This window comes from Canis lupus, chromosome 2, assembly GCF_011100685.1.
Source record: "Canis lupus familiaris isolate Mischka breed German Shepherd chromosome 2, alternate assembly UU_Cfam_GSD_1.0, whole genome shotgun sequence".
Classification (NCBI taxonomy): Eukaryota; Metazoa; Chordata; class Mammalia; order Carnivora; family Canidae; genus Canis; species Canis lupus.
The window spans coordinates 45,872,775-45,893,118 of NC_049223.1; the positions used below are offsets into that span (position 1 = coordinate 45,872,775).

At 37.5% G+C, this 20,344-nt stretch overlaps 1 protein-coding gene across 11 annotated transcripts in view; it reads right to left on the bottom strand.

The window, feature by feature from the left end:
* Window positions 1-20,344, bottom strand: part of PDE4D (phosphodiesterase 4D) — a 1,400,346-nt gene that overhangs the window by 841,467 nt on the left and 538,535 nt on the right. The window contains exon 1 of one of the 11 annotated variants that reach the window (XM_038530650.1): window positions 7,171-7,640. The exons of the other annotated variants lie outside the window; for them this stretch is intronic. Coding sequence (XP_038386578.1) covers window positions 7,171-7,625 — 455 coding nt within the window. The 5' untranslated portion in view covers window positions 7,626-7,640. Of the gene's footprint in view, window positions 1-7,170; window positions 7,641-20,344 lie in introns of those variants that run through there. 11 annotated transcript variants of the gene reach the window in all.

Sequence of the window (20,344 nt, forward strand, 5' to 3'; positions counted from 1 at the left end):
TTGGGTGCCTTCCACATGTTTGCTATCATACAAAATTTTGCAACATAGTACTTCTTTGCTCACTTGTTCAATTATATTCTTAGGCTAAATTCCTAAGCATAGAATTAATGGGTCAAAAGCACTCCCATTTAAAATTTTGTCATACATTATTTGATTACACACCATTAGATTTTCCTAATTTACTCTATCACAAAAAAATGTGTAGAAGAAACTGCCTACTTCACCACACCTTCTCTAATTCTTTTGAATTATTTTTTTTACCTTTTCTAAAATAATAGATGAAAAATTAAATAACACTTTATTTTTGTCTGTTTGCAAAATAGAGAATCTTTTCAAATGTTTATTGTTATTAATCTTTTTTCCTTTTTGAACTTCCTCTGTCTTTTGCCCACTTTTAAGTTTTTAATATTTTTAGTATTAAAAAAAAAAGAAAGAAAAAAATATTTTTAGTATTGACTTTAAGTGCTTTTTATTATGGTGTGAAGTAAGGATCCTTTTTATTTCAATAAAATAATAACACCAAATTTAAATAATTTATCCTAGATTCATTGAATTGGAATGCTGTCCTTTGTACATCTTGAATTTCCATGTATACGTGGGTCTCAAATTCTGACCTTTTATTCAGTTTCACAGAACAATTGGTTTGTTCCTAAATTAATATCACACTGTTTGAATTAAAAGACTATATATATTCTGACTTTTGAAAAGAATTAACTTATTTATTTATCACAAAAACAGGGGGAGGGGCGAAGGGAAAGAGAGAATCTGAAGTAGGCTCCATACTGAGTATGGAGCCCAACGTGGGACTTGTTTTCCCAACCCAGAGATCATGATCTGAGCTGAAATCAAGAATTGGATGCTTAACTGATTGAGCCACCCAGAAGCCCCAGTTCTGCTATCTTATAGACAAAAACATCTTTTTTCATTTTCTTTTTTTCTAAATGTTCTTTACTATTCTGATACGTATTTTTAAGTAAATTTTTAAGTCAACTAATTCCTCAAAACTTCATTGAGGACGTTATTTTTACATAAGCCTGTGACCTTTTCTGCCTAGAGTGTTGCATTTTTCTAAGATCTCATTTCAAATTACTTACTTTCAGTCAGTCCAATGAGAATATCACTTGACTGGTATACAATGTTCTCATAGTTGTTCCCTTAGTGAATCAGTCAATAACTTAGTTCACTTTAGAACACAGTGTCTTAAATTTTGCAGATCAAGGACTTGTTGAGAATCTGATGAATGTTCTTCCCAAAATGTGCACCTATCCCAAACCTAATGGCTCCTCTTAACCCACAGTTAAGAATTAATTCTGTATAAGACTCTCTATAAATAAAAAAGGAGACCTTATTTCATCAAATTTTCATTCTGATGTTTTCTTACAATCTGGATTGTAATGACTACTATCTCTCCTCATAATCATTACAATTTCTGTCTTCATAGTTTTAGTCAAATGATGGGCCTCCTCTCATCAAATACCATCCCATATTTATCTAATAATGTGATGAAAAGATGACCATTCTAGCAGTTTTAAGGTTCAAGTCTAAGCTTTTCTTTAAATGGGTATATGTGTCTATTTCTCTGAGAGTTCCCTTTGATTACCTATAAAAAGAGCAAAATATCACTAGCTCTGTTTATTTCACACAGATTATTAAGGAAACCAGATACATCTTGTCTGAGTAAGCACTAACGGAAGATGCAAGGTTTCATTATTATTATTATTATTTCCACATTTAAAGGTTCATCATTTATTGAGGACTTATGTAAACCACACACTGTACAAGATCCTAATGTATTTAATGGGGGAGACAGATATAAAATCACAATTGGTAACTGCTAGAGACATAAATAAAATGCAATGTGAAAGCTCTGAAGAGAAAAATATTCCTCTGCTTGTAAGACCATATACACAAGTAGTAACATATGAGAGAAGTTTGAAAAGATATGTATGCGTTTTCCAAATAGATAAGGAAGGGAGGGAAGGCAGTCTAGAAAGAGAAAACAGGTTCAAAAAGAAAGATGTGCTAAAAGACACAGAGAGTTCAGCACATGTCAAGAAGCTGAGTGTGGTGATTTCATGGGGTTCACAGAAGAGGATGAATTGGAAGACTTTCTGTGAGGAAGATAAACTAGGCTAGTATTCTGAAGAGTCAAACTATAATGCTTATCCAGAAGACAAAGCATACCTTATTTTTCATCTAATCTCCAAGATGGTGTCATGATAAAGATCATAGTGTTGGTGGTATGAGTGTATATAGGAGTCAATTTAGCTGATGAATTTTAAAAAATAATGTGAAATGCCCTCTTCTTTGGGAAAAAATTAGATTTCCCATTTTTAAATGTAGAAAAATGTTCCTCAGGGTAAAAATAACCACAACATCTTTTGAAATATAATACAGTGCTATTTGGTATAATCCCTTAGCAACATTCCTGCTATGAGCCAGGACTAGCAGCATTGAAGTTACAGACTCACATATTGTATATTTTTAAACATGTAGATTGGATAATAAGCTGTGAGAGGGACAAAATTTTACTCATGTTTAGACTTGAGGGCTTTGAATAACTACCCAAACTTGCCAACAGGGTTTAGTCTTTTTAGATTATTATTCTATGTGATGTTTAAGAACCTTCTCCAAGATATTCTTCCAAACTCACATTAAAGTTTGCAAATAGAAATTAGTGACCAATTCATTATGTGTGTGTGTGTGTGTGTGTGTGTGTGTGTGAATATATCCAATTTAGAAAGTGAAAAAAGTTTCTTTTCTGCATTGGTCTTTCCTGTCAATTTTTAAATCTAACACTGTTTTGGTAATATTAGGAAATGAGAAAGATAGGAATTTTACCATACATTTTTGTTGATTAAATAAACTTAATGTGTTCACTTATTAAAATTTAAAGATGGCAACTTTATGTTGGTCATTTGATGTTTAAAAAATTACTGTTTCCTAAAATCCAAAGTCTTCGATTCACTGATGTAGTCAGTTTAAAAACCAAGTTTTCAGTCAGTTATTTTGGTGATATGAAACTAAAATTGTGCATGATGAACTTCATTTTTTAATGAAGAAAAAATACGCTAAAAAACGTTAACAAAATTAATAGAAACAATGGAAAAATATGTTTCATAATTCAGAATACAGAAGCAAAAATCTGATTTTTTAATATTTCAATACTGCAATATAATTATAATTATTAATATTTCCTTTTATTTAATATATGTTAATGCATTTTAAAGGCCACTGTCAAGTAAATATATTATGCATGGATTTATATTGAATACAATTATGATGTTTATTTTTCTTCTAAAATAATTAAATCAAATGTCACCTTTTTCATATTTATATCTATATCATGTAGAATGTTTTCATAATAGCCAAGGAATCATCTATATTATTTGAATTTCCAACTTTGTTTTTTCAATTTATTTAAACCAAAAACAAAACAACAGCTCACCGATTTCTCTCATCCTAACATCACCTCTGACAACCACCACCTGTTTTTTGCATCTGTGATCTTAGTTTTAGTTTTTGTTTTGTTGTTTGTTTTGTTTTAGATTCCAAATATAAGAGAGATAACATGGTATTTGTCTTTCTCTGACTTATTTCACTTATAATGCCCTCGAGGTCTATACATGTCACAAATAGCAAGATTTCGTTCTTTTTTATGGCTGAATAACACTCCATTATATTTATATACATCACGATTTCTTATGCATTTATCTATCAATCGTTAAAGTGATTAATTTGATTTATATTTTTACATAAGGGTTTTTAAATATCCTATTTGGTTTTCTTGGTAACGTAGAGACCCATTCCTCATAATCTCATTATTTCAAGCTATGTTTAAGTTAAGATCAAAAATTGAATCTACCTTCTTAGATATAACTTAACACAAAATTTATTTAACCTATCTATGGTTTCCATGGAATCAAAAGAACTAACCACAAAATGTGTGAGGATTGCCTCTTTCCAATTTTACAAATTTCCTCATTAACCCAAGTACACCTCTTTCCCATTGCTTCACATACTATAGTTTTCAAAATTTCAGTCAAGACAATAACATCTGGAAATACTAGTATATCTGCTAAAAATAGCCTTTTAAAGGACATATGATTTTCAGTAGTCCATAGGGAATCATTCATCCATCCATCAATAAGTCTTTTTTAGAGATATTAACTTGACAAACAACCAAAGCCCTCCATTTGAATGACGGCACATGTACATGAACACACACATACTCTGCACGTCTCACATTTCTCTTCCCTTTTAGAACCCCACCAAAAACAATATGAAGTTCTCTGATTAGCTGTATTTCTCTGAACATTTTTTCATATTTATTATTGTATGCAGTGTACAAAGTCAACAAATACATTGATTTACCTCTATTATGATAACACCAGTGTAACAGCCAGAATTTCAAAAGTTACAAATAAGAGTTAAAATTTCTCACTGCTTCCAGAGCCTATGGTTTTTTTTTCTTTAAAGGATTTAAACCATATCTCGTTTTTTGTTTAGTTGGACTTTATGTCTTGTGGTATCAATCGATAAAAACTTCATGTTTGATTTTATATATTTCTTGATGCTGTCAATATGACCAGGTTCTGCGCACTTTTATTTTTGGAGCACCCACTGTCTTTGCTGAGGCAGGAGACCTGGGTTTCAGTCTTAGCTCTGGTGCTCACAGACAATGTATTACTGAACATGTTACTCATATCCTCTAGAGCTCAATGTTCTTATCTATAAAATGGAGATAATATCATTTCAGTATTATTAATGAGTTCAAATAAGTTAATAAATGTGATTTTTTGATAATTTTAAAGCATTCCTATCATTCTCCTTAAAGAATGAAAGTAATATCCATGCTCTTCTTGAAAAACACATTTATTTACAAAAGCAATTCTATTAAGGAAAAGCTTGACATGCAATGCATGAGTGTTTAGGGAAACACATAAGTGATGTAAAGAATTTTGAGACCAATAATTCTCAAACAGAATAACAATGATTTATTAGATGAGCTACAGTGGAAGCTATGTATAAATAACATATATCTTTAGATTTCTGTGAACCATTCAGTTAATAAATTTCAAATAGAACAATTAATCAGTGTAGAGAGCACAGCAAAAAAGAAATTCAAATCAATGATGCAATACCTCTACTCCAATTAGCTTATTTTCCCTCTCCACCCTCTCAGTCATGTTCTATTTTATTAAAAAATGAATTTAATTAAGAGATTCTACAAAGTGAAGCAACCCACAGATTAATCTAGAACTCTTGTTCTTATTTAATATTTGTTAAAACCTCAGTCTCACAAGTTTTAATAGCTTAAATATACAAAGTGCCATGCTTGCCTTTATTCCACCACTGGGAATCCACATCCATAGTGTTCTACCCAAGTGGAGGACATTCACCTCTTCAAACAAAGAGTATCACAGCATGTGGGTTTTAGCAGTCTGAGATATAAAAAATGAAACTTGCATATTAATTTATGAATATTTGCAAATCATGCCAATCTTCAAAATTTCAACTGATCTGAATGATTATTAACCACAATTTTCATTCTTTCTAACAAGTATAAGGACATCACCATGAAAAATGTCCAGTACCTAAGGGTGTGAGGAAAGCAAAGGATGGGAGGAACATGTGGGCATATCAAGGTTGGGACATTCTATTCGGCTCCATTTCCTTTGACCACAGTGTACACAACACACAGAGAGACATGCTCATAAAAAAGAAAGCGATAAGACAGAGGAGTGGGGAGGGAGTGTAAAAGAGGGAGGGAGAGAGAGAGAGCAAGGGAAAAAGGAAGGAAGGGGGGGTGAGGCGAAAGACATACATTTGAACACTATTAATATTTTTTTATAAATCCAACCCACTGTCAATTACAGTTGGACAAACAATCCAAGCCCCAGGTTTTCCTGTTTCTGCACACCCAATTGATTTACAGTTTATAATTACCCATCATCCAGATATATGGCTTGGACCTATAGTCCATCACTGCCTGCCCACCTCTAAGGTTAGATGATGATGGCTCTACTTTGCCAGCATCTCCTGAAACCTTATTGGTGTGCATGTTTTGTGAGGCAGGGGATTCCTGGCTTAGTGGGCCTGGGACAGAGAAGAAAAGCACTGTTTCTGGGTTGCAGGGAAAGGGCCCAACTTCCACCTCCATGCCTGAGTTAAGAATCTGAGCTGAGTTCTCATAGCAGCTGTAATTGGTTCTTTACACTACTCATTTTCTTGGAATAGGAGTGGTTGGCTTCTATTAAAACTCTGGGTGACATGCAGCTTCCTTGCCCTGCCTTCCGGAGTACTTTACATTAAGGGGAAATCACTGTAATCAAATCTCTGCATCTTTCCTGCTGCTAAATAAAACAAGGTACTTTCTTCCTGGGATTTTGCAGACAACTGGATGGATACACATACAGTGGGCACACACCACATACCGACACAGTGTAACTCCCACAGAGTCCTCCCTCCCTCCTTCCACCCTTCCTTCTTCCCTCTAGTGAGGATTGCTGAACATTTTGCTCCAAACTCTCAAAGTCACCCACGTGTTTGTTCTCCCCTTTCACTGCTCAATTTACTTCCCCACTTGACAAAGAGAAACTGAGTTGTTCTCAGGCTTTGAGCTGCAATCCTGATACCACGCTGTGTCACCCATTCCCAGTCACCATCAGATCTGCCCCACCAACCCCCCTCACTTTGGGGGGGAGTGGACTGATTACTGGGAGTCTCCCTGGCTCAACAACCCCACCCCTTTCTTTTTACTCTTCTTCCCTACTGCACGGCAGCAAACTGAATTTGCCTGTTTAGTCCCACTTTGCCAGGGTGGGATGGAAGTGGGTGGGGAGGGGATGCTGGTTGGTATAGACAACTGGAAATCTCTCTCTCTCATTCTCTTACACACACAGACGCGCGGGGGCTCGGGCCCACGTGCCCATACACACACGCACACACACAACATTTATACCTTACTTTCAGGGTCTCTTACACACACGTGAAACCTAATCCTCTCAAGCAAGGGCAGACACGCCCCTGTTTTCCCTCCCCCAATTCCCCGAATAGAATTTCGCCCTGGGTCTTGGACCGGTAGCGACAAATAGACCAATGAGGAGGATCTGAGAACTAGGGAGGTGACCCCTTGCCTGAATGGGGGAGGGGGCGCTCTCCACTCACCGCCTGAGTCCCTGGAATGAGGAGGGCCAGGACATCCTGGATTTCTTCAGGCCGGGCCGGTGGCCGGTCTCCACGGCGTAGGAGGTGCGGTCCATGGCGCGGCAGTACAGGTAGCGCTCGGTGTCCGAGTAGCCGCGATGTCGGACCCGGCCGGTGGCCCCGCTCGAGGTGTAGCGGCCACGAGCTGCCCCGGGAGGCGGCGGGGGTGGTGGGAGGGGGGGTGGCGGTGGCGGCTGCAGCGGACACTGGGGTTGGGGCTGGGGCGAGGGCGGCGGCGGCGGGGGCAGGTGGTGATGGGGATGCAGGAGGCGGAACTGGGGCTGCCGGAGCGGGTACTGGTGGTGCTGCTCTTGCCTCCAGAGGTGCTTGGGGGCTTTGAGTGTGGCCCCTCCAGCGCTGTCGCTGCCCTCGTCGCCGCCCGCCCGGGCCGGCACGCTGCTGCCCTCTGCCTCCATCCCGGCTCGCAGCTCCGCGCCCCGCTGCCCAGGGGGTTTCACCGCGCTGGCCCGGACGCCTTCCGGATGCTGCTGCTGCTGCTGCTGCCGCCGCCGCTGCTCCTGAAGCTGAACAGAGGCTGGGTTCAGCTTCCCACTTGAAGCCACCGGAGGCTCCGGGCGACCGAGAGGGGGCTCCGCCAGCGGGAGGGGTCACGGAACGTGACAGGGCTCCCTCCGCCGTGGTTGTGGCAGAGACACACTCCCGGGCTCCCCAGTTCACCAAGACTAGGGCGCGCGGTGCGCGGCTTCACCAACAGCCGGTCCCTCCTCCCTCCTTTCTTCCCTTCCTTCCTTTGGGCGCCTGCGGGGAAAGCAGGAATCGTTCGCAGCTCGAGTCGCAGAAAAAGCAGCAGCAGCAGTAGTGGTAGCAGCCTCCGCCGTCCAGAGCGCCTGAACCCTGAGACCAGAGCTGCTGAAAAGTTGGACAGCTCCTGACTGGTGAGCCAGAGCTGCGACTTTCTCCAAAACCACCCCAGCCAGTCAGAAGTCAGACCTGTCCTCCAGATCCTTCCCCTCTCGGTGCCCCCGCCTCCCTCCCCCCACTGCCCCTCACTGCCCCTGAGCTCTCCTCTGCACCTCCGCTTGCTTCAGTCTTCTTCGAGAAATGGAGTTTCACGGCTCCTGTCTGATTCTTACAGCTTGTTGACAATAAGCCCCATGCTGGGGATTCCAAAGATAAGGGCTGTGACCTGGCAAAGTTGCCCAGAATGGTTTTTCTGGTTGCTGAAGATTTGGATCTGGGTGAGGATCCAATATTAAGATTATTTCAGCCTCTATCCTTGACATAGGGTTAAATACTGTGTGCATCTTTCCCATAGCAGGGAGAATGCCCACTGTTCCTTTGAAGATCTTCCCCTAGCTAGTACCTCATGTTGCTGCTGCTTTTGTGATTAAGGTCCCCAGGAGTGGTCCTAGCTGGAAATCAAAGGGAATAGTTGTCAAATCTGATATAGCTGGCCACAGTTAAGGTTGGGGGAATCTTATCCACTACAAACCTCTTTTTATCTTCAGGGGTTCCTAATTGTCAGTGCCTGCCTGCAATTTTGTCTTTCTGCCACTTCCAGCAGAAGAACACAGCTCTATTACAAAAGTGTTTAAAAACACATATCACTGTTATCCCACAGAAATCAGAGTCATATTTGGCACTAACATCCAAATTCAATTTCTATTTGTCTTCCTTTATTTGGTATTTTCCTGAAACACTGGCCATTTTTGGGAAGCCAAGAAAGTTTCAGAACAATGGATGTACATGTATTTTTCTTGTACCTTTTTTATATTTTAAATTAGACTTAATTTTATAATTAGACCTTATAGGAACTACCACTATACCATCAATTATTTGAAATATAATTTTATTTAAGGCTTACAATAGCTTGTTGGTAGTGTAATTACTCTAGTTACTGTACACAGTCAACTTTAACACACTTGAATATATATATATATTTATGCATACCATATAATAAATACTAAGGTACCAGAATCAGGAACCATCTTTCAGACTCTCCAGAGTGCTAGAAATCCAAAGTTCTTCATATAGTGAATGCTCAGTATACAAGCCATTGATGAAATACCATCAATGAAAATAAATGCTCACTTTGCTCACTGTTTCCTTCGCTAAGTGGGAGTGATTAAATTTAATGCTGTGCAAAAATGATGCTTGGCATTTCTACATGGGTATCTTTCTTCCTCCTCCTTCCTTCCTCCTACTTCTCCTTCTTCTCTTTCTTCTTCTTCATAGTAGGAAATGTCTCCTCCAACATTTCAGTATTGGCATTTTGCCCATGGGGCCCAGGGACAAAGCCTGAGGAAGGCTATGTCTTGAGAGGAACAAGGCAGGTCCCTAAGTACCACTTCCCTCTATGTAGGACTGAAAACATACTTGACAAAGGCATTCTCTCTCCTCTTTATAGATACAAGTATCACTAATGGCAGTAGCCAAAGAATTTTCTATGCCTAGGAAGGCACTGAGCTGGTACCTTTCCAAAATAGAAAGGAGAGAAAAGGAAGTGTTTGCAGTATAAATCATTTTTTCCCAATTCATCGCATTATTAATATTTGGAACCATTTCACAGAAGTATACAAATTTCTTCTTTCCTCTGAAACTCTTGCCTTTCCCCTCGGTAGAATTATGGCAGAACAGCTATCTGAAACTCTTATTCTCGCTCCTCAAACACTAACAGTACAAACAAATAATTTGTGATCTTCCTCTTCCCAGAATAAATAGAAGTATTCAAACCTAACCTGCTTCTTAGTGCCAGTTTTCTTCTTGCTTCTAATTAATGAACAATTTCTTTTTCCTATATTCCCCATTTATTTCTTAAATGATTCTTGTGTTTTTACTATATAACTACAAGTCAGATATATTTTTAAAGATAAGAAAATCATTTATCAAACTAAAAAGCTTTTGCACAACAAAAGAAACCATCAACAAAATGATATGGCAATCTATTGAATGAAAGAAGATATTTACAAATCATACATCTGATAAGGGTATTAATATCCAAAATATATAAAGAACTAACACAACTTAATATAAAAATAACATACAGCCAAATTTAAAAATGAGCAGAGAACTTGAATTGACATTTTTTTCCAAAGAAAACATACAGATGGCCAATAGGCACATGAAAAGGTACTCAACATCACTAATCATCAGCAAAATGCAAAACAAAATCACAATGACCTACCATCTCACATGTGTCAAATTGACTATTATCAAAAAGACAAGAAATAGCAAGTGCTGATGAGGATTTGGAGAAAAAGGAACCCTCATATACTGTTGACCAGAATGTAAATAGGTGCAGCAATCATAGAAAACAGTATAGAGGTTACTAAAAATAAAAAAAATTAAAAAATAGAACTGTCATATGATCCAGAAATTCTATTTCTGAATATTTTAATGAAAATGAAAACACTAATTTGATTAAATATATGCACTCCTATGTTTATTACAACATTAACTACAATAGCCAAGATATGGGAGCAATGTAACTGTCTACTGATAGGTGTATTTACACACAATATATATGTATATGTACACAGGTACACATACACACATTGGACTATTAGTCATAAAAAAGAAGGAAATCCTGTCATTTGCAACAACATGGATGGACCTCAAGGGCATTATGCTAAGTGAAATAAAGCAGAGAAAGACAAATATCATATGATTTCTTATATGTGAAATCAAAACAAAACAGAAACACTCACTGTTGGTTACAAGAGTGAGGAAGGATTGAGGACATGGGTGAAATGGTGAAATAGGTGGAGGGCATTAAGAAGTACATACCACCAGTTATAAAAATAATAAATCATGGAGATGTTATTTACAGCATAGAGAATACAGTCAATAATATTGTAATTATGTATGGTGACACTTGGTATCTAGACTTAAGCTGGGGATCATTTCATAATATACAAAAATATCAAATCACTATGAAGTATACTTGAAAGTGAAAGGATATTGTATGTGAATTATACTTCAATAAAAAATTCAAAAGAAAATCATGTAAGTACCTTCTGACATATTCCCAATTTGAGTTTTTTTTTTTAATGATTTTATTTATTTATTCATGAGACACACAGGCAGAGGGAGAAGCAGGTCCTCAAGGGGAGCATGATATGGGACTTGATCCTAGAACTCTGAGAACTGAGCCACCCAGACGTCCCCCAATTTGAGAGTTTTCAACCTCTCCTATAATTCCAAAAGATTACTTAATAATAGTTTATTGTGTGAGGAGGTAAGACAGCTTGGCTTCCAATCTATTACTTCCTATTCATGTGACCTATTCATGTGACTTTACCTCTAAATTACTTACCCTCCATGTCTTTTATATGCAAAGTAGTAGAAGTAGTAGTATTATTCACCTAGAGTCTTGTGATTATTTAATGAGATAATACTTACTACAATGCCTTATACACAATAACCACTTAACAAAAGCTACCAATTTTGATTATTCCCGAGAGTTGGAAGAATCCTAAATTTGATTTTCAGTGGTTTCCAAACAAGGTTGTACCTAAAGAGTATCACTTTGGAGAGCTTTAAAAACTTCTAATGTTAAACCCTAGACCAATGATTTCAAACCATGATGTTATCAGAATCACCTAGAGAACAAATTAAGAACACAAAAGCCTGGTACGCCTGGGTGGCTCAGTGGTTGAGCGTCTGCCTTTGGCTCAGGGCATGATCCTGGAGTCCTGGGATTGAGTTCTGGGATCAATTGCAGCATGGGGCTCCGAGCCTGCTTCTCCCTTTGCCTGTGTCTGCCTCTCTCTGTGTGTCTCTCAAGATTAATAAATAAAATCTTAAAAAAAAAAAAAAAAGAACACAAAAGCCCAAGATCCTTGCAGCAGACAGAACTTGAGGCTTTGTACGTGTACCAAATTTGCCACATGATTCTGAATCCAACTAAAATTAAAGCTCCTTAGCGCACTTCAATGTATCAATAACTCCTGATTCAGACCTCGTCCCTCATTATATAGTTGACTACTTATGTTCTCTTAGTTGACTTGTCCACACAACTCATATATGTTTTTGCAAAACTAGTTTAAGAGTTCAGATCTCATGAAAATATATACTTTATCTGTAACTATTGTCTTTTTGTTAAAAGAAAATCTTACACGTTTAAAAATTGAGACTTCCATTTAAAAATTCTTTTCATTAATCTAAGGGTTGTGCACTCATATTTAAAATAACCAAAACCTGGAAATATTCAACGAGGACATCTGTTTTCCACACTTATATGTCAAACAAATTATCCATTTTTCCCACTGATTGACCATAAATGTTGGAGGTTTATGGGTACAATCCAAGAGGGTCTTTAAAAACTATTAGGCTCATATGGGGCCTCCGTGAAAGCTTTCACTACTCATCATCAGCACATCTGTATAAAAAGTGAAAAATTCAGGCAAATGATTGGTGCATTTTTCCTGAACAAACTTAAATAATAAGTTAGTTTGTACCATTACCATGGTACAGAGATTATACACCACCACCACCGCCACCCTTTTCTGTCTTGCATTTCGAATGGGCCCTAGAAATCCAATCAATCAATGTGTGCTGGACATTTAACAAGGAAGAACATTCCTGTTTATAATGATGGAGAGTTCTGGCAGAAATTATGACAATTAAAAGCTAAGAGTGAACAAGCACCATTTCAATTCAGAACACAGAATTAAATGGTGAGTAATGATAACTAAGGGCCCACTGCTAACTTCATGATAAGAGGAAGACTTAAACAAAACTTTGTTCCTTTTTTTTTTAAACTTTGTTTGTGCATATATCCCAGGTATACTTGAATACACATTTTGTTATTTATTAGGACACATCAATCTGATGCCCAACAGTCATCATAGAGTTGGAAATTTTCATCATCAGATACTGTCTTATACAAGGTCAAACTGCTGTGTAGTTAGAAATACCCAAAGGATGCATTCAGAGTCTTAGATGTCACTCAAATCTTCAATGGTTTTCAGAACAAGGTTAGGGCATTTCCTGTGGATATATGAAAAGCTTTCAAAATTGTAAAAATCTATACATATATTAAATGGTATTATCAATATTACCACTCCAAGTACTAGTACTAAAGTCCCTATCCCATTGTTTCAATATGTTAGTTCATTTTTGGTAATTTTTTTTCTAATATGAAACAAACAGCAATATGTGATAAACGTTCAACTAAGAAATGCTACATTTGAGCTCATTTTTTCTCTGATTAGCACAATGATGGAAATTCAGCAGTAAGTGCTTGGCTGACCCTACAGGTTTCAGCACTTCCAGAAACCAATCTTGAAACTTGCTAACACTATTACACTTGTCAATTCAAGCTGAAAATATTAGTTATATACTATGTGTCAGTTCCCATACAGATGTTGGTATTTACTTGATAAACATGAAAAAATATGTGTCTTCAAGGAGCTTTGTGTCTTGTAAGGGAACCAAACAAATAAACTAGTACAGTTTGGGGGGGAGGGGCAGAGAGAGAGATGTAGGTGTTGATGGGGATATGTAGTGTCTGGTACACGGGAGGAGCATTCAATTTGTAAGGTTCAGTGAGTCTTCACAATGAGGATGATGATGCCAAGACCACAAGCACAAAGTGAAATTAGTTAATCACAGCTTGTATGAACATGTATGTGTGATTTTATATGTTTGTCTTAGGAAGCATCAAAGGTAACGGCATTCTAAGCAGAAATTTGCACTGAGATGAGAGAAATTATGGGATACTGAAAATTCAGAAAATGTCAAATCATTTTATAAATCTTTGAGAAAAACAGGTGGGTAAGTATGCAAATATCTCATAACAAATCACCTTTTATGAAGGGCCCCCTCATGGCAATATAGTCACTTTGAGTCATTTATCAAAAGGGGCCCTCTGGGTAAATCAGGTAAGTTGAGAAGTAGGAAGCATATGAGAAGAAATCAGGGATGTGAGAGGAAGAAGGAGAATAATAGATGGCAGGCTGTCCCTCAGAAGGCAAGAGTGGATTGAACTCAAAGCTACAGAAGGAAGGATTTGCCTTCAACTAGACCAAAGCCAACATTTCTATTGTGACAGCAGAGAAAGAGGAAATGATGAATTCTGATGGAAGTGAGGTTATTGCATTTATCAAACATTTAACTTCTGGCATTCTGCCAAGTAATTTTCATACACTATTTAATCCTTACAACAAGGTATTTCTTTCTTCACATTTTAACATTTTGAAAATCACAAGAAGTCTTGCTACAATGACTGAAAGGAGACTATGCAAATCTCATGTAGATGTTAAGTGTAATCCATGTGATCTTAACTCTACATAGAAAACATGTTACCTCATTGTCTCAACATCAATTTATTTATTCAACCAGTACTTATTGAACACTTAATATGTGCCAAACATAAGATCTGGAGGAAAAGAACTGAATAAAACAGAACAGTTTTGGTTCTCCTGTTATAATTGGAAGAAAGAGAATAAAAACTCAAACAAATATATAAATATGCGAGATAAGGCTAAGTGCTAGAAGGCAAATTGAAGCAAATTGAGAAGTTAGCATATGATGTTTAGGAGTGAAGGAAGTAAGTGTGTCAGCCAGCATTCCAGGCTATGAAAAATGTTAAGTAAAAGACACTAATGTAGCAGCAGTTTGTCATATTGGGGAATGCCAAACTGACCAGTGGCCTGGGGTGAAGTAAGTTAGAGGCTATTTGGAAATGAGGACAAATCAAGGAGGGCCATGTTGGAATGGTAAAGATTTTTGATTTGTTACTTGTATTCAAAGAGCATCATATAGTTGAATTTTAGACTTAATTAAATGACATTTAGACACCTAATATCAAGTTAAAATGTCTTCAAAAGACTACAGTATATTGCCTCACTGAAAAGATAACTTTTTTTACATGTAGAAAAAAATGAAAATATGCCTGGGAGACAAATATCTATTGTAAGAAAATGTTTCTTTCAGAGATAAAGACTGTACTTCCATATTTTTTATAAAGCAACAAGATATTCATAAGTACTTGAAGCTGTACATTGTTTAATTATTGAAGTAACTACAAAGTCGTGTCTGATCCTACAGCAGCAATACAGTTAAAAAGACTAGATATTACCAAATCCCTTGGAAGATGTCATAGAACTATCAAAGTGACTGATTAGTGAGACCTGAAGGATGATTACTCAGGTGCTAAATGTCCATCTGTCAAAGGTGTCCATCTGCTCCTAGGTGACTTTTAAGAGAGGATTCTAAGCTTCTAGTGTTTGACAATTAAATTTTAAAAAAAGGGATCTACATACCTTGACATTCTCAATCTCAAACATGCAAGAGGTTATGAGAAGTAGCCTGCTAACTATGAAATTAGACCTAACCTACTAAAGGCCAAAAATAGTTAAGAATCTTTCAATTCTTTTTTTTTTTTTAAGATTTATTTATTTATTTATTTGAGAGAAAGAGAGAGCAAGCACCCATGAGTTGCGGGGAGGGGCAGAGGGAAAGAATATCCAAGCAGACTCCTGCTGAGTGCTGAGCCTAATGCTGAGCTCTTTCTCAGGACCCTGAGATCATGACCTGAACCTAAACCAAGAGTCAGACACTTAACCAACTGAGTCAACCCAGGTGCCCCAAGAATCTTTAAATTCCTAATGTGACGATTTATTATTAAACCTTAAGATGCTGAAAAGTAGGAGCACCTGGGTGGCTTAGTCAGTTAAGCATCTGCTTTCAGCTCAGGTCACAAACCCAGACTCCTGGGATGGAACCCTGCACATCAGGCTCCTTGCTCAGCGGAAAGCCTCCTTCTCTCTCTCCCTCAGCCTGCTGTTCCCCCTGCTTGTGCTCTCTCTCTCTCTGTGTCAAGTAAATACAAAAAGTCTTTTTTTAAAAAAAATGCTGAAAAGTAACAAGGTAGGCAGTGGTATGGCAAAATGTGTCATTTTCCCTTAAAATGTAAATTTAAAATAATATTTCTCAGGATGCCTGGGTGGCTCAGCAGTTGAGTGTCTGCCTTCAGCTCAGGGCACGATTCTGAGGTCCAGGAAGGAATCCTACATTGGGCTCCCTGCAGGGAGCCTGCTTCTCCCTCTGCCTGTGTCTCTGCCTCTGTGTGTGTGTGTGTGTCTCTCATGAATAAATAAATAAAATCTTTTTAAAAAATAAAAATAAAAAATAAAGTAATATATCTCATTTTATAAAGTTCCTATTAAACTGAGTTGAATATTTTAATTACTGTGTTTTGTAAATAAAGGATATCTAGCACTAACTCCATTTTACATACAAAGAAGTGGAGGCTGATTGTGGCAATTAGTGCCCTAAAGTCAGATATTTGTTTACTCTGAAACCCAGAACTGAAAGAAAGAAAGAAAGAAAGAAACCCAGAACTTGAGCCCTTGCCAAACTCAGTCTGAAACCTGTGATCTTGGGGCACCTGGGTGGCTCAGTGGTTGAGCGTCTGCCTTTGGCTCAGGTCATGATCCGGGAGTCCTGGGATCGAGTCCCGCATCATCCTCCCTGTAGGGAGCCTGCTTCTCCCTCTGCCTGTGTCTCTGCCTTTTTTGAGCGACACAGGAGAGGCAGAGACAGGCAGAGGGAGAAGCAGGCTCCCTACAGGGAGCCTGATGCGGAACTCGATCCCGGGTCTCGAGGATCACGCCCTGGGCTACAGGCGGCGCTAAACCGCTGTGCCACCCAGGGCTGTCCAATAAATGAAATCAGAAAGAAAAGAAAAGAAAAGAAAAGAAAAGAAAAGAAAAGAAAAGAAAAGAAAGAAAAGGAAAAGGAAAGAAAAGAAAGGAAAGAAAGGAAAGAGAACGAAAGGAAAAGGGAAAAGGGAAAGTGAACAGCAAGGGAAAGGAATAGGAACAGGAAAGGAACAGCCCCGGCACAAACACTTACCCCAGTCACACGCCCATTCCCCTGACCAATGTCCCCCCCCAAAAAACCCCACTCCACCTGCCCTACCCCCTCAGAAAAGAAAAAAGAAAGAAAAGAAAAGAAAAGAAAAGAAAAGAAAAAAGAAACCTATGATCTTGCCTAGATGACAAAGGGAGAAACTAAATACAGAATTTTTAAAATTAAAATATCAATGAATAAATTGCTTAATAATATCAGTGGATGGTTGGTTTAATACAAAATTGTAGAGCTGAAAAGATATAAGCTGAAATATTAGAAATCTCTTGTGTGAGGGACAAGATACAAATGTTCATTATTATACTTCTAATCAACAGTAAACTGTAAATCCTAGATAGCTTAATAAGACAAACAAAGGCAAGATATTGAAGATAAATGGACTGAGAAGGAAGAAACAAAACTGTTATTGGCTGATGATATCATTACCTACATATAAAACACAAAGGAACATGGAGGCGAATTATTAGAATGTTAAAGGAGTTTAGAAGGGCAGCTAATTTATAAGAACTAGCCACAGAAAACCTACATCATCACCAACAGAACAGAGATATACTTGAGGTGGATGGGGAAAAGGCATGAGCGGTATGGAGCTGAAAATTCCACTTTTAAGAGAGAAAGTTGGAAGAGATTCCTACACACTTTGTATTTGTAACCTTCCCAAACTAAATAAATGGACAAACTTTTAAAACTGTGGTAGTATAAGAAAAATGTAGCAAGTCAAAATAAAATTCTGAGCTAAAAATAATTGTAAACTTCTTTAAAATAGAATTCATCCTCCTTTCAAAATTTTCAAATTACACTAATATAGAATAACAATTTTTATGAAAAGATATGTGTATATCTCATTTGGAAGGTGAACCTGTTGCATTCTTTGGCTGTGATTCTCCTCTTCTTGGCATACATATATTCCTCAAAATTAAATCCCTACATCCTCCTAGTTGCCAGAAAGTTTCCTTCTGAGGGTCAGGAAGGATTTTAATTTCTCAAATATCTGCCATTAAAATACAATGTTTTCATCATCTAATGTTTTGACTATCAGCAAACATCAAAGCAGGAAATAGTAACACCTAAGAACTGAGGATAGTTATAGTTGCCTGAGGATCAAGAAGTGGGATTAGCAGAAAAGAGAACAGAATTAAGATAGCTTTGAATAGAAGATAGACATAGAGAAAAAAAAATCTTTCTTCTCAGTATTAATTCAGGTTCTCTAAATTGTTCTAATGTATAAAAGATAGCAATAAACCCTAGTGTTTAAGTGCTCTAAGAGATGAAAGATATAAAACAATGGAACTCAGGGTACCTAAATGCCAATGATAACTACTACGTATGAAGCTTATTATGAACAAGGCATTGTTCTAATTGCTTTTCAAGAATTAATTTACCACTACACTATCCCCATTGTACAGATAAAGAAACTGAAGCACAGAGAAGGTAGTAATTTGCCAATGGCTCACATAGCATAGGTAAGATCAGGGTTATAATTCACAGTGACAGTTGTGGAGTTCTTGCTCTAGGCCAGGGCTTGGTCCTGCATGGAGGCATTTTGTATCTGTGAAGGTTCCAATTTCCTCACAAATAAAATGAAATGTTCTAGGCAGGAGAATGGGTATAGGAATTAGAAATAATCTGAATCCCCAAAAGTTGTGCAATTTGAGAGCAGGTTTTGTTACTTTGCTGGGCCTTAATTTCCTTATATGTAAAATGGGATACTGACAAAATATATATGACAGGATTTTGTAAGAATTAGACATTCATGAAAAGTATTGGGATCCCTGGGTGGCGCAGCGGTTTGGCGCCTGCCTTTGGCCCAGGGCGCGATCCTGGAGACCCGGGATCGAATCCCACGTCGGGCTCCCGGTGCATGGAGCCTGCTTCTCCCTCTGCCTGTGTCTCTGCCTCTCTCTCTCTCTCTCTGTGTGACTATCATAAATAAATTAAAAAAATTATAAAGATTAAAATAAGTATTGAACCCAAAGACTCATTTATCCAATAAAAATTTGTAGCTATTGTTGTTGTTAGGATGGTGATGGTGGTGATGATGATGATGATGATGATGATGATGATGATGATGAAATGAGATGATGAATTTAAACCTAGATCTGTCAGCACTGCAGATTGTGTGCAAAATACTGTGCTCTGCCATGTACATACAATAAATACAAAAAAAAAAAAAAGTTCTTTTGGGGCTTTATGTCCCTAAGCCAGATGGTAATTAAGTATGGAAACACAACTCCAAATTTTAGGTGTCCAAATTAGAAGCCCATAATAGATAAGGGAAGGGGAAATGCTCTCTCATTTTGCAGGAATAAAGCCATTTTAGGGACTCCTGGGTGGCTCAGTGGTTGAGTGTCTGACTTTGGCTCAGGTCGGGATCCCAAGGTCCTGGGATCAAGTCCTGCATCAGGCTCCTGCAGCAAGCCTGCTTCTCCCTCTCTGCCTTTGTCTCTGCCTCTCTCTGTTCTCATGAATATAGTAGCTCTAGCTATTATTAAAAGATGAATAAATTAATTCATTAAGTCAAATGGCTTCTCTTCAAGTGATAACGTATTATTTTTCAGCAGTATCACAATTCACCCTTACAAATGAGAGTAAAGAAGACTTCAAAGAGGCTTCCTGCATTGAAAGAAGACAAGTTTCTTAATCTATCCTTAAGAAGTTCACATTCCTTCTAAAATAGAGAGAGAGAGAGAGAGAATTTGGATCAGTACCTAGGGCATACTCACAAATTAACCTGAATTGTAGCCCAGTTACTTTCTCTGTGAATGCAAAATTTTTAATGAAACAATACTTAAAAAAAAATTAAGAAAATGTACTACCTATTATTTTGATAGGATTTAAAATCTCCATGTAATTGATAAGCAGAATAGAAGAAAATAAGAACCCTGGGAGAGGAAAAATATATAGAATTCACAATTCAAGGCAGACTCACCGATGTTAGCTTTTACTGTTTCTGCTTGCTTGCTCTATCTTCCTACAGACTTGACACCATGATACAAGATTTTATTTATTTTAATCAATGTAGTTTTGACATTGTATTTAGAGGAAGGAGAAGAAAGATATTAACCATTATTCTCCTCAGCATGACACTACCATTTAAAAATAAATGGAAGATCCATGGTCTAATATTACTAAGGCTGAGTAATTTTCCCCCTGGCTCAGTGCATGGAAAATAGCATATTTTCTTCATGCATAAATAATGGAAATCTCATCACTGAATTGTTCAGAATGCTTTGTGAAGTGTGCCAAATGTAGACCTAGATTTATTTGCAATAGCCTCTGTACAGGTTCAAAGATGCAG